General features: G+C 40.3%; 2 protein-coding genes across 2 annotated transcripts in view; both read left to right on the top strand.

The window, feature by feature from the left end:
- The first annotated feature begins 2,331 nt into the window (after nt 1–2,331).
- Nucleotides 2,332–4,614, top strand: LOC118321251. Its single transcript, XM_035652489.1, has 3 exons — nt 2,332–2,764; nt 3,237–3,677; nt 4,136–4,614. The coding sequence occupies exons 1-3, from the start codon at nt 2,512–2,514 to the stop codon at nt 4,471–4,473; spliced, it is 1,032 nt and encodes a 343-aa protein (XP_035508382.1). The 5' UTR covers nt 2,332–2,511; the 3' UTR covers nt 4,474–4,614.
- Nucleotides 4,615–5,924: 1,310 nt separating this feature from the next.
- cog4 (component of oligomeric golgi complex 4) overlaps nt 5,925–12,426 on the top strand; it is an 8,950-nt gene continuing 2,448 nt past the window's right edge. Inside the window, exons 1-14 of the mRNA XM_035652391.1 lie at nt 5,925–6,096; nt 7,151–7,233; nt 7,648–7,762; nt 7,947–8,121; nt 8,396–8,589; nt 9,145–9,250; nt 9,341–9,498; nt 9,581–9,639; nt 9,717–9,841; nt 9,961–10,079; nt 11,063–11,229; nt 11,359–11,524; nt 11,892–11,954; nt 12,053–12,166. Coding sequence (XP_035508284.1) covers nt 5,962–6,096; nt 7,151–7,233; nt 7,648–7,762; nt 7,947–8,121; nt 8,396–8,589; nt 9,145–9,250; nt 9,341–9,498; nt 9,581–9,639; nt 9,717–9,841; nt 9,961–10,079; nt 11,063–11,229; nt 11,359–11,524; nt 11,892–11,954; nt 12,053–12,166 — 1,779 coding nt within the window. The 5' untranslated portion in view covers nt 5,925–5,961. The remainder of the gene's footprint in view (nt 6,097–7,150; nt 7,234–7,647; nt 7,763–7,946; nt 8,122–8,395; nt 8,590–9,144; nt 9,251–9,340; nt 9,499–9,580; nt 9,640–9,716; nt 9,842–9,960; nt 10,080–11,062; nt 11,230–11,358; nt 11,525–11,891; nt 11,955–12,052; nt 12,167–12,426) is intronic.

The raw sequence follows: 12,426 nt of genomic DNA, 5'->3' as shown, positions 1-12,426 counted from the left end.
GCATGCTATGGCAAACATAAGATACCAGGGATTGAGTAAAATAAGCTATGTAGAAAATAGAGTAATAAAGTCTAATTTGTAACAACGCCCCTCAAAGTCCCCAAATGTCCAGGTGATACTTCTGCTTATCTTCAGTCTTTTGTTTGAGTATCACTTTTACACTGTAGGCTAGAAAAGGGAAGCTTCCTTCTTCACAGACAGCAGCTGTGGTGAGCTAGAGTTCACGTATGAATTTCAGTGGTGACACATTTTAAAGTGAGGAAAATTGTATGTTCATAATCATCAGATATACTTCTACCAAATAAATACACAACTTCAAAAAGCTTCAAAGAGAAGGACACCCCCGGTTTTAGTAATATATTGGGTAAACATTGGTTTATGGACGTATAGGACAGAGGTACAACGGATTAGACCTCAGAAGGATGTTTGTACCCGTTTACCTCTGTGAAAACATCTCACCAATAGTAATGAATATAACCTTTGTAACTGACTGTGAAGAAGGAAACTACCTATTTTCAACAGCCACCTGTGAAGCACAGGGAGATGCTGAAAGGGTTGATTTTAGGTGGAGTATCACATTAAGTCTTACATTAGCAGGAACAGGCTTGTGTCCTAGAAATTACAGATTAGTGACCTTTTATTGTTAAACTAATAAAGTTTTAGATACAAAGCCTGAGGGTATTTGACAACTAAATGAGTTTAAAGTGTGTGTAAAAGGTTTGTTTACATGTGCTAACCATTGAAGTAATTTTATGTTTTTTACAAGATTTTTTTTTTTCATGCAATCTATGCATTTAAAATGAGTAGAGGGCCACCATCATCCTGAAACTTTACTGATCTTTTCATTGAGTAGAACCACTGGATTGTGTGATAGTATAAATGTGTGCCTCTAAAATGCTCAGACCAAGAGAAAGAAGTGTTAAACAGTTTACGTTTGTTGTAGTCACTCACTGCATCTCAGTACTGCTTAATATCTTAAATAATGCTCCTAATGCAAAGACGGGAGGCGTTTAAGACCGAAGCAGTTTACTGGTTTGATTTGGTCTGTTCCCTTCTTAGACCCACGCAGGATCTGCAGATAAGGATACATACACATTACATGCTTACCTCACGCTATCCCAACAGTGCTTTACAAAAACAATACATCAAGTTTACATTTGCTTGCAGGAAGCTCCATAACCCGCCACTATTAAAATACATTCCAACTGAGTTTTCACCTTCTTGTTAACAGATGTTTTTTTTGCACTGATAACTGATAAAATGCCACATATTTAATATGCAGTGTGATATTTGTACCAGCCAGCTCACTGCAAAAAGAATTTAACATTTGTCTGTATAAGTAAGACTTTTTGTATTTATTTATGTCTTGGTGTGGATAAAGTTTTCCATCGTTTTTTTTTCTGTTCAGTGTTTGTGTTTTTTCAGCCTGTGAATTTCTGTTTAAAGCTGTAATATTTAAAGTGTTGTTTTAATTGACAATATGGCTTTTTGAGCACAATGTGTTGCATTTATGTTGGGAAGCTGTTCTGTTAATCTGCCTGACAGACAATTCCTTTAATAAATACAGTTGTATTGATTTAGTGTTTGGTTGGACCTCAGTTTATAGATCACCACTCAAAGGTGATTGTGTTATAAGTTATGGTTGAAGGAAGTTAAACAGCTGTTAGTCTGCCCCAGATATTATATAGGTTCAAGAATATAAACATGTGAAAAAATAGGTAATGTTGCACAGCTAACTCACAGGATTAGATTGAATTTGTTAATTTATATAATTATTTTTCCTCTACTATTGTGTAACCTTGTGATTTATGCATATACTGCTTATACTAAAATAAAACTGGTTGCAGATAAGTTATAACCTCTTAAGTGACAACTAAACAGTCACACATGCCCCTAAAGTAGTGTAAATCACACAGTTACACTCACTGACGGTAAAACAGCAGTTGTTCTGCCTAGAGACTTAATTGATTAACGTTATATTCTAGTATCGATCCAGTTTAATACGACGTGCCAGCCATTAAGCTAATGCGCACTGTTGCCATGGCGATAGAACAGTATCTCGGTCGTTGATTGGCCGCTTGTCTTAGTTATGACTTTATGTCCAAACTAGCTAAATTATGTCCCAAAGTGATCGTGGTGCAACCAATTCTAGTAGCAGGTTTAGTTACAAACTAACTACTAAATTTATAAGGTATCTAGTGTCGAGTTTGCACCATTTACTAAAGAGAAAACCGAGAATACAACCCAGTCCTGATGTTACACAGGCCGATAGGTGGCGGTATGCCTCCTATACCCGTTGGTTTCGGTCCTTTATTAAACCAGAGAAGAAGAAGAACGTAAACACAATGACGCTAACTGCTACCAGCCAAACTAGAAAATTTTTTTAAAAAAATAAAAAATAAATGAAAAAAATACCGAGTATAGTAAGTTAGGGTGCAGTATGTCAGTCGTAGCTACCAGGCAGAGTACGAGTATCCTGTGATATGTCTAATACCGAGCTACCGATCAAACATGGTCCGTAGAAGAAGCGTCGCCTGGGGCTTCTTTAAAACCGTGGACGCAGAGTCGGTGCAGTGTCTGCTCTGCCGGGGTCTGGTCAGACATGGTCAGGGTAACAAGGGCACCACCACGAACATGCTGAGACATCTTCGTGTCAAACACCCCGCCGAGTTCGTCAAAAAGATAAAGGGTCGTTCACCTGAAGCTTCCTCCATCGATAACAGTCCCCAGGACATGGAGGCGGACAGCGAGCAGTTCTGCTCCGGTAGGGCTGCAATCATATTCACCTGTTTCCACTGCAGATAGTTGACTTGTCTTAGTAATAAAACAGTAATTAACCAACCCAGACATCATGAATGCTGCTCCTGAGACATGAACCTGGTACTCGTGTACAGTTTGGAGCTAGAGCATCGATAAAACTGTAGCGGCCATTTTACCTTCACACATAACCGGATTATGTGGTTTTTTTGCATTTTATCTCCTGAGTCAACCATGATACCACAGGATAGGTCAGGTTATAATAATCAATAACATATTCATCATCATAAACTGCTCCGGTGAACAGTCTGGAAACATCAGACATATCAAACTATGTAAAAGTGTCACATCAGGCTCTGAGAACTTGTGATTTGTGTTTTATTAATTCATTATTTAACATCTTCCTGATAAGTTAAACACTGACCAATTCATCGGTTATTTACTGCCATAATTGTACCTTTTGTCTTCCTCTTCTTTAGTGGAAGTGGCGCTGGAGGATGAGACATCTGAAACCCTCACCACTGGGTATGAAGATGACGGGACTTCTGCTATAAATGGCATCGTGGAAACTGCACAAGAAGGTCCAGCAGATAAAATAATGCACGAAGAGGAGAGTGATGACCGCCCTGTGAGATCCAGACAGAACAGACGGAGCTTGATTTGGAGGCACTATGAGCGCCTGGACAGTTTGGCTGCTGTTCGTTGCCGCATTTGCATGAAGAAGATAAAGTGCTTTGAAGGCGGCAGCACCAGTAACCTACATCGGCACATGTCAAAGAGACACCCGGGGGTGTTCTCTCAGCTGGTGGCCAATGGGAAGAACCCACCACGACCCCGCTCATCACAGGGCTCAAATGTTAATGGTGACACATCGACACCACCAGACACTGTTGAGGTGACAGAGGAGATACCTTTTCCAGGTAATGTTTCGTGGACCACCTGTTGTTTCTGTTTGTAATCTTGCTGAAGGAAAACAAATATGCAGAATTTTCATTTAACGTTAAATCAAAGAGTAAAGTAGGCACGATTATGAATCTGACCAGAGGTTTGATGCCAGCTTTAAGTACTTACAGTTTTCAATACTCATTTCTGTTAGTATCAAAAAGTATTGGTGTTAGATACCCAGCCCTGCTTTTATCAAATGAACATTGGTTTTAGAATATCAGCAATGTTTGCATCACCATGGCTGGAGTTTCATCATACAGTTAAAATTAGGTTATATAATTCTGCCTGTAAATAAAACATCATTTAAGTACTTACGTACTCAACCTACCAAGTACTTCTGCTGTCACTTGATCTTCTCTGTAATTTTAAGAAAGCACTTTGGTGTCACTGTATGAGACTAAATATGTGGTCTTTTCCTCCCTCGGTCTTAAAGGTGTGATAAAAGTTTCAAGAGCGTCTGATGGAGAAAAGAGTGTGTTTAGGAAGGAGCTGGAGCTGATAGAAGCTCTGAGGAGAGCGCAGAGGGAGGAGGCTCGAGCTCTGGAGTATCAGAGGGAGCTGCTCGAGAAGCTGCGTGCAGTGAATGCCAGGGAGGCGGCTGCAGAGAGGGAGCAAATTGAGTCATTGAGGAAAGCACAGCTGGAGGAAGCCAAAGACTTGAGTAGACAGAAAGAAGAGCTGGAGACGGAAAAGGAAGAGCTGCAGAAGAAATGGGAAGAGCTTCAGCAGGGAAGAGAAGAACTCTTGATTTCCAGAGAGAAAGCCTCCTGATTCATGTTGCTTTAAATGCTTTGGGATGAATTCTAAGACATGAGGATTTAAAAATGTAAACTCCCTTTTAGTAAAATATATTTTGCAAAAAATCTGTGGATATTTGATTTTGTTCCTGTTATAGACGTGCTGCTCTGCTTTATGGCATTTTAACATTTCTTCTGCCCATTCTGGTCGTGGTGTGATAACCGACATCACTCTGGAGTCAAATTAATAGAAATGTGATCCCGACAAACCTCTCCGTCTCCACCCTGCTTTCACTCATAGCCACAAAAAGCTATTTATATAGTAGGCAGAGATTGTGTGTGTGTTGCTCTCGTCCTGAAGGAGAGGATAAGCTGCACAAATAACTGTCATGTATTTGTCTTATTCAAATGTGCCAATAGAGATGGATAAACATCAGAGCATCTACCTTGTAGCTACAACATTTTAGACATGTGAACATAGATTTTTTTTCTATTTAATTACTACAAGGGCTTGAAATGATCAGCCGAACTAATTTGAAATTTAAATGATGGTCCTTATGTTTTTTTCTACCACGATACATCATGTTGTCACTACCAAGCGGTCTGATTCTGTTATGAAATTTAATTTACCCTGAGATTTGAATTAAGTCTCTTCTTCATCATCATTTTATTTAAATCTGCAGAAACCGATTGAGGGAGAACTCTCATTTACAATGACACAAAAAATAAGGGCAGACACACTAAAAAAATAAGAGAAGCTCGCAGGTAGCAATAAAGAAAGAATAAAAATACATTTAGAGACTTGAAAATTTACTATAAGAGCAGAACCATGTATGTGCTGAAACAGGATTTTTAGGAAAGAGTTGGGAGGAATCAATAAAAAGATTTGCATTTGTACAATCCCACTTAACATAGCAGGTAATACATTAAACTTTTATGTGTAACATACCTAGACATACTCTTCTTTAATAAATGAATAAATCACTAACGTTTCAGGACCCTAATCAGGGAGTTCATAATTTATAGCAAGGTAGTTGTTATGGACTTTTGTTGTAGTGAGGTCAGATATTTTGTATGTGCCTGAGAATACAAATCACTGGTTGATTTACTGGATCACCTCTAGCAGTAAGGTTTTTGTAGCGTTTTGTAATTTGGGTGAATTTACTCTTTAAAATAAGTTCACTCCTGTTTCCATCCCAGGATCAGAGGGTCCAGTTAAAGAACAAAAACGTACAACGCATGCGTAGGACTGCAGTGTTTTGATACCCAGAGTGTGCCTCCTCAGGTTGTGCGTCCCCGCTTCCACCGCCTGTAAATGGTAGTGTGTCGGTCTATGTCACAAATGTTCAGGTACAATGCTACAGTCATGTTAGGTGTAACGTTCACCCAATTTTAAGACCAGGAGACGGCAAGTCCTCCCTGTTAGTCCCCTGTTAGTCCACCTGATCCTGCAGCTGCCTGACAGACTGAACCCAGGGAGCAGCCGCGGCGTGTTGACGTGGTCTCCTGCGTCTGTCGGAAGATGGCGGACAGTGGAGCCGTGGCAGTGAAGAGAAGCGACTCTGGCTCAGTGTCCTCTGTGAGTATGGACACCATCTCGGGCCTGACGGAGCTGGAGGACCTGGAGAGGGTCTACCAGCAGCTCTGCGTGCAGGAGGTTCGTATAAACCACTTTGGCACTCACTGTCGTCATCCACGTACACTTCCGGGACGCTGCTGAGGGAGAGAGCTGCAGTCTGATCAATTATAGCCAAATGAACTATTAATGATAAAACTAAAGGTTTGTCCTTTTAAGTCAGACTAGAGCAACAACCCGAAAGACAGCGGGTAACATGAGTATCTTAGTGTCCAGGGTTCAACAAACATCTATATAACATATCATCAAGTGTTTTTAATTTTAGGTCGCAGAATTGGTTCGGATTAAAGGGATTGTACATGCACAGTGACAGCTAGTTGGTATTTAATGGGTAAACAGTTTAAACCACCAATTGAATCTGACTGAGCTCGGTTACAACCTCTGTAAGAGTATCCTGAAGATGTCCTGCAGCCACCAGGGACCATGCAGCTCATGTTTACATATACATTCTCTTTTTATAAGAAAATGTGCCATTTTTTATTAAGGAGACACACCATCTCTCCTCCTTTCTTTCTGCTCTTAGTTTGTTATTTATGAATATTTGTTTGGAGACTTTGAAAAGATATGGCTGACTGATTGACAAGTATATGTGTGGGGAGATGCTCACACTGTTGATATCAGGAGCACAGTTGATCAAACAAATGAAGAAATGTGACAACTCATGGGCCATTTGTGCAAAGTAAATGACCATGACTAATCTCTATGATGTTTTAATCCATGCTTTAAGTCATTAAGCACAACAAACAAAGTAATCCTGAAGTTCTTGATACACCGTAGCTCAACCTGGACCCATCGTCAGTGATCATCAGAAAAGCTTAATAAACAGAACAAGTAACAAACTAAGGCTCTAAAAGCCAGAATGTTAATGGAATTAAGTTATTCACACTCTTAAAACTGCTTACACACCACATCTTCTAATATTTGACGACTCCTCCTTTATCAGACATCTAATATATTTGGTTTCTTGTGTGAAAATGTGAAAATATAGTATGTGTGTATTGTGTATAAGATGCTGAAACCAAAATAAAAGTGATATTCTTGTTGCTCATTAGATGTTTGGTTTTCTCCTCTGCAGAAAGAAGTGGAGACTGAGCTGGACAGACTGGTGGGGCAGGAGGGGACCATTCACACAAAGATGTTGGCACTGCAGAGGATGGGGTACGGTTTGTATAGATTAGTCTATTACTCTAACAAGCATGAATAATAGTGACAGTTGGAGACATATAATGACATATAATGTAAAAAAAAATGAACAGCAGTACAACAAATAGATGCTTTTTATTCATAAAAAGATATAATAAAAAGACATAAATGGGTCCATAATTAATCAAATGTTAAAACCACTGCTGGGTAGATATAGACTCCATGTCTTCATGAACTGTCCATTTGAAGAGTGAAGCAGGCAGGTCAAGTATTCAAGAGTAAAACACTTGACATGATTATCTTATGCCAGTTCGTCATTTATCCACATTCATCGTCATTTAGTGTAGTTTTAAAAGCATCTGAAGATCCTCATTTATTTGAGCTCCAACCACGAGTCTGTGTTCTTAAAACTGTCTTTGTGCTTTATAGGCCCAATCTACAGCTGATCGGAGGAGACGCCAGTCAGCTGTCAGGCATGATCACGTTTACCTGTAGCCTGGCTGAAAACGTCAGCCGCAAAGTCAGACAGCTGGACCTGGCGAAGGTAAATGCACACGCTTATTACATCTATTATAAACCAGAGTTTTATTAACCTTTGGGTTTAGTGGGTTCATATTGTGGTCATATGCATGTTGGAAAACACGTTAATAGGTTGTATTTTTTACACGAATGTTGTACTGGATCACATACACTGATCTCGTAGTATATATCTTGTTTTACCTTTGTAGACACGGCTGTATAACGTCATCCAGCGCGCTGACGATATCCTGGATCTGAAGTTCTGCACAGACGGCGTGCAGACAGCTCTACGTAACGAAGATTATGAACAGGCTGCTGCCCACATCCATCGCTACCTCTCTCTGGACCAGTCGGTTATTGAGCTGAGCAGGCAGGGAGAAGAAAGTACGACCCCTCCAGTTTTCTGTCATAGTGCATTGCTCAGTATGCAGTCTTACACTGCAGCAAATAAGTTATTGTTGTTATTGTCTTATTTGATTGTTTTGTGTGTTTTTGCATGATTTTGACATTTCATTTCTTAGGATTGTAGTTCATCCAAAAGATTTTTTTTTATTTTTCTACCTGCACTGGTGGTAGTGGTTTGAAATCAGCTGCAACATACATACTATACATGTCTAAGCTTGTGCTGTAACACTGTCAATGCCTCATATCTACACAGGCAGTGCTGTGGATGCCAGTCTGGTAATGCTGCAAGAGGCAGAGAAGAAACTGAAGGTCATAGTTGCTGAGAAACTGGATGAAGCTGTAGCCGCAGTCGACCTCGCACAAGTAGAAAGGTTTTTCAAGATCTTCCCTCTGCTGGGCCTCCACCAGCAGGGCCTCGCCCGCTTCGGTCAATATCTCTGCAGTCAGGTCAGTTTTGGTCCCTGTTTGTGTGTTTTTGTGTTTATCTCAAAAACTTAAATGAACCTTAGGTGGAAAGATAGGGCATGAACTAGCAGTCAGTGTGTTTATGGTGCAGATCCAGAGATTTCTTTTAAAAGTGATTTTCTTTAAATCTTTTCTGTGCTGCAATTAATTACTTAATTGAATGCCACAATGTGTAAGATTCTGGATCGAGAGGCAGCTTTCCTGTCGAAATAACAGAATTAGGGAATTGTGCAGCCTTGGAGGTACAGACTTTATATTTATGTTAGTAAAACATTTGCACTCTTTGTTGTTCTTTGCTTGTAAATTCTATTAAAAACTATTAACTTCCTGATCCTTATCCTGATGTTGCTCTCACTGTATTTGGTATAAGTGTGTTAGTTAAACGATAACGGCATCAAACATAAAGAGAAGGCACTCTCTGATCTGATATTAACTGATTGTCAGAAACATATGAGATTATGAATATAAATGTCCATCTTTGACTTTCTGGTCAGAAATGTATTATGTTTTGTTTTTTTCTGCCTCTTTCACACACAGCTTGCCTCCAAAGCTGAGGAGAATCTGGTCTTGGCTACAGGAGGAGACCTGGGCGAGAAGAGAGCCCCGCTGGTGTTTGCAGACACTCTGACGCTGCTGCTGGAAGGTGAGAAAACAGGCTCGATACTCTGCCTGCCTACGTGTTCCTTTGTTTGCTCGGAGTGGCCTCCACTAATGTGTTGGTGTGTGCTTACAGGTATTGCTCGCGTCGTCGAGACTCATCAGCCTATTGTAGAGACGTATTACGGTCCGGGCCACCTGTACACACTCATAACTCACCTGCAGCAGGAATGTGACCGACAGGCGCAGAAAATAGTGGACAAGTTCATCCAGCAGAGAGGATACCAGAACAAAGTGTGCATGACGACTGAGCTTCATGATGGGATTGTTTTTACTGCATACCTGTACACACTGTGAACTGGTTCCCCTTATGTAGTTTCAGATTGTCCAGAGCAGCATGATGAAGACCGTCCCGGGGGAGACGATCGAGCCCAGGTATTTGTCTCCGCAACGTCCTGCTCCTCCTTTTGTTTGTATTGTTTTTGCCTAAAACGTCTGTCTTCCATAAACAGGGAGCTGGACCCTGTACTGACTGAAGTAACCCTGATGAACGCAAGGGCGGAGCTGTACCTGCGCTTTCTACGCCGTCGCATGCTGGCCGACTTCGAAGTTGGGGATGCTCAGAGCGTGACCCAGGGTAGGTTTATATAACATAACATGTGGTGATGCATACACAGATGCCTTTTTTGAGACGTGGAGCTAAAAATCTTTCTGTCTAAAATATTAATGATTTTTCTTTCCTACATTTTTGAACAGAGCATCAGCAGAATGTGGAGAAGCTTCTGAAACACTGCTTGCTGAGCAGGACGATGCAGGAGCTGATTGGCTACTATATTCCAATGGAAGAGTATTACATGAGAGAGTCTGTCAACAAGGTACATTTGATTCATACAGTAGTTTTATATTTAACTAAGAGGGGGAACAGTTTTACACATTACAATGTTTACAGGTATCGGGGAGAGCTACTGCTTCAGTATAACACATTTTGTGACTCCAGTGGGAGCGGTGTCTCAAGTTATGTCAGTTGAGTCAGCGTCAGTTGCAGCTGAAGACTACAAATCTAAAAATAAATAATAAAATCTGGGTTAGAAAGATGTGAGCTTACCGGAATGTCTGTAGCTCGCCTCTCATCTTTGCTTGAGGCTACATTTGCCGCTACGAGCAAAATGGAGGTGAATCTCTGACTGAACTGTCGGCAGGTAGAGTTGTGCTTTGTGAGTGTAATAACAGTAAGATGTGATTGAAGGTTCCAGAAAAAGCAAGTAAGTGGGCCTTGAGTAAAGCTTGTTTTGAGAAACTACCTCCGTTACAAACACTATACTAATACTTTAGAGTACAGTATCAAACCTTAAGCAGTAAGAGTCTGTCGCACATCAATTATGGGTTATTTGATCAAAAAATGTATTCTTCAGATTCAGATGTGGCAACAGGAATGCGCTGCAGGTTACTTATTTGCATTTTATATATGTATGACACATACTTTAATGTATGCAGCTGTGACATTTTTAAGGCTTTATGCAGCAGAATGTACACACAGTACTACAGTACTACTACTGTGCACTGTGCAGTACAGATTGGCTTTACTATAGGAATTTTCCCTCATGGCACATCAATCATTAATGTCTCTATCAAGAGTCTATGCATAGTGGAGATTTTAGTTGGTTATTTATTACAAATCTTTTACAGCAAATTGAGAAAAATACATAAGCTATGACGTTTTAGAGGCTTAATGCAAATATGTTTCCATTAAATAAGTTTAGATGTTTTTCAGGTAGATGTTTTCCACTGTTATTTCCACGTTCACTCATCAGAACATATTATATTCACTTTAAATTGAATTTTTAAATCTCCTACTCAGGCTGTTACTATGGATACATATGAAAAGGGCCAGCTGACCTCCAGCATGGTTGACGACTGTTTCTACATTGTGAAGAAGTGCATCAGTAGAGCTTTATCCAGCTCCAGCATCGACTGCCTCTGTGCCATGATCAACCACGCTAACTCTGTGCTGGAGTCTGACTTCAGGTTCTCACTCGTTCACGTTCCAGTTGACATATTCAATACTTTTATATATATCTTTTTTTTTAACACGTTTTCACGTCTCATGCATGTATGTATGTGCCCCTTCCTGCCTTGTCTCTCTTCATCGGTCAGGGAGGTGTTGTATAACAAGCTGCGGCAGGGCTTCCCGGCTACGACGCTTCAGGACATCCAGCGTGGAGTCAGCAGTGCGGTCAGTCTGATGCAGAGCAGCTTACAGCAGGGCAAGTTCAACACACTGGGAATCGAGAGCGCTGAACACGCCAAGTCTGCATTCCTGGTAATAGACTAACACATACACATACAGACACATCCCCTCCTCACTCTTAGTATCTTTGAAATTTGTTGGCCAGACTGAAAAAGTTTTTTGTGTAATGCTTGTTTAAAAACGAGCAGCATTGATAAGTGAGGAATGCCTGAATAACCTCCTCTAATTTAACTGAGGTAAGGAGTGCTTTAATTTTTAAAATGGCTCTTAGCTGAAGTGAGCACTACTTCAAAATCCTTTTAAACTGTTTGTCAAAAGGTAAACTGAAATCAAGAAACACTTAATGGGTTTATAACAACCGGTTGGACCTTGACAGAATAGGACTGAAGCATATCGTCAGTAAAGATCCTTCATTCACACTCTTTTCTTTTTGTCTCAGGTGACTCTGAATAACGTGGAGGTGTGCAGTGAGAATATCACAACTTTAAAGAGGAACCTTGAGGTAAGTGTCACACCCGTGCTCATCTCTTTGAAATCATACTGTCATTTATAGTTTACCTCATTGCTGTGAAATGTACTTTTGTTTGTGTCCCTTCACAGAACGATTGCTCCAAGTTGTTTAATCAAGGCGCCGGCTCCGGCGAGCAAGCCAAGATTGAAAGCTGTTTGTCCGACCTCGTCAACACATCCGCCAAGTTCAAGGATCTCTTACAGGTTGGAGACACACACACACACACTGATCAGTGCCTGCCAACTGAGAGTTGTGTATTTGCAGTAGGTGCAGGTATAAAATTCTATCTGGGTTTTTAAAGGATTATAATATTTTTCCTAAATAAATGTACATCTGAAGAAGATAGCTGCTCAAATCACTGGTGTCTAATCATCTTAAAGAGAAAGAATGAAAACCTCCTGCCACAATTTATATAGCAAGGCAATACAAGATATGTATTTTATTCAGTTTAATTTTATTTGTA

Source organism: Morone saxatilis, unplaced genomic scaffold (assembly GCF_004916995.1).
Source record: "Morone saxatilis isolate NCDOM2014 unplaced genomic scaffold, NCSU_SB_2.0 Contig11, whole genome shotgun sequence".
NCBI classification, from domain to species: domain Eukaryota; kingdom Metazoa; phylum Chordata; class Actinopteri; family Moronidae; genus Morone; species Morone saxatilis.
The sequence above is the reverse complement of the archived record's forward strand: the minus strand, read 5'-3'. Positions and strand labels throughout refer to the sequence as shown.

Excerpts from the sequence above, each read along its gene's own strand:
- LOC118321251 (XM_035652489.1), top strand. The coding sequence starts at position 2,512 with ATGGTCCGTAGAAGAAGCGTCGCCTGGGGCTTCTTTAAAACCGTGGAC. Across the intron at positions 2,765-3,236 it reads CAGCGAGCAGTTCTGCTCCG|TGGAAGTGGCGCTGGAGGAT; the intron begins GTAGGGCTGCAA and ends CCTCTTCTTTAG. Across the intron at positions 3,678-4,135 it reads AGAGGAGATACCTTTTCCAG|GTGTGATAAAAGTTTCAAGA; the intron begins GTAATGTTTCGT and ends TCGGTCTTAAAG.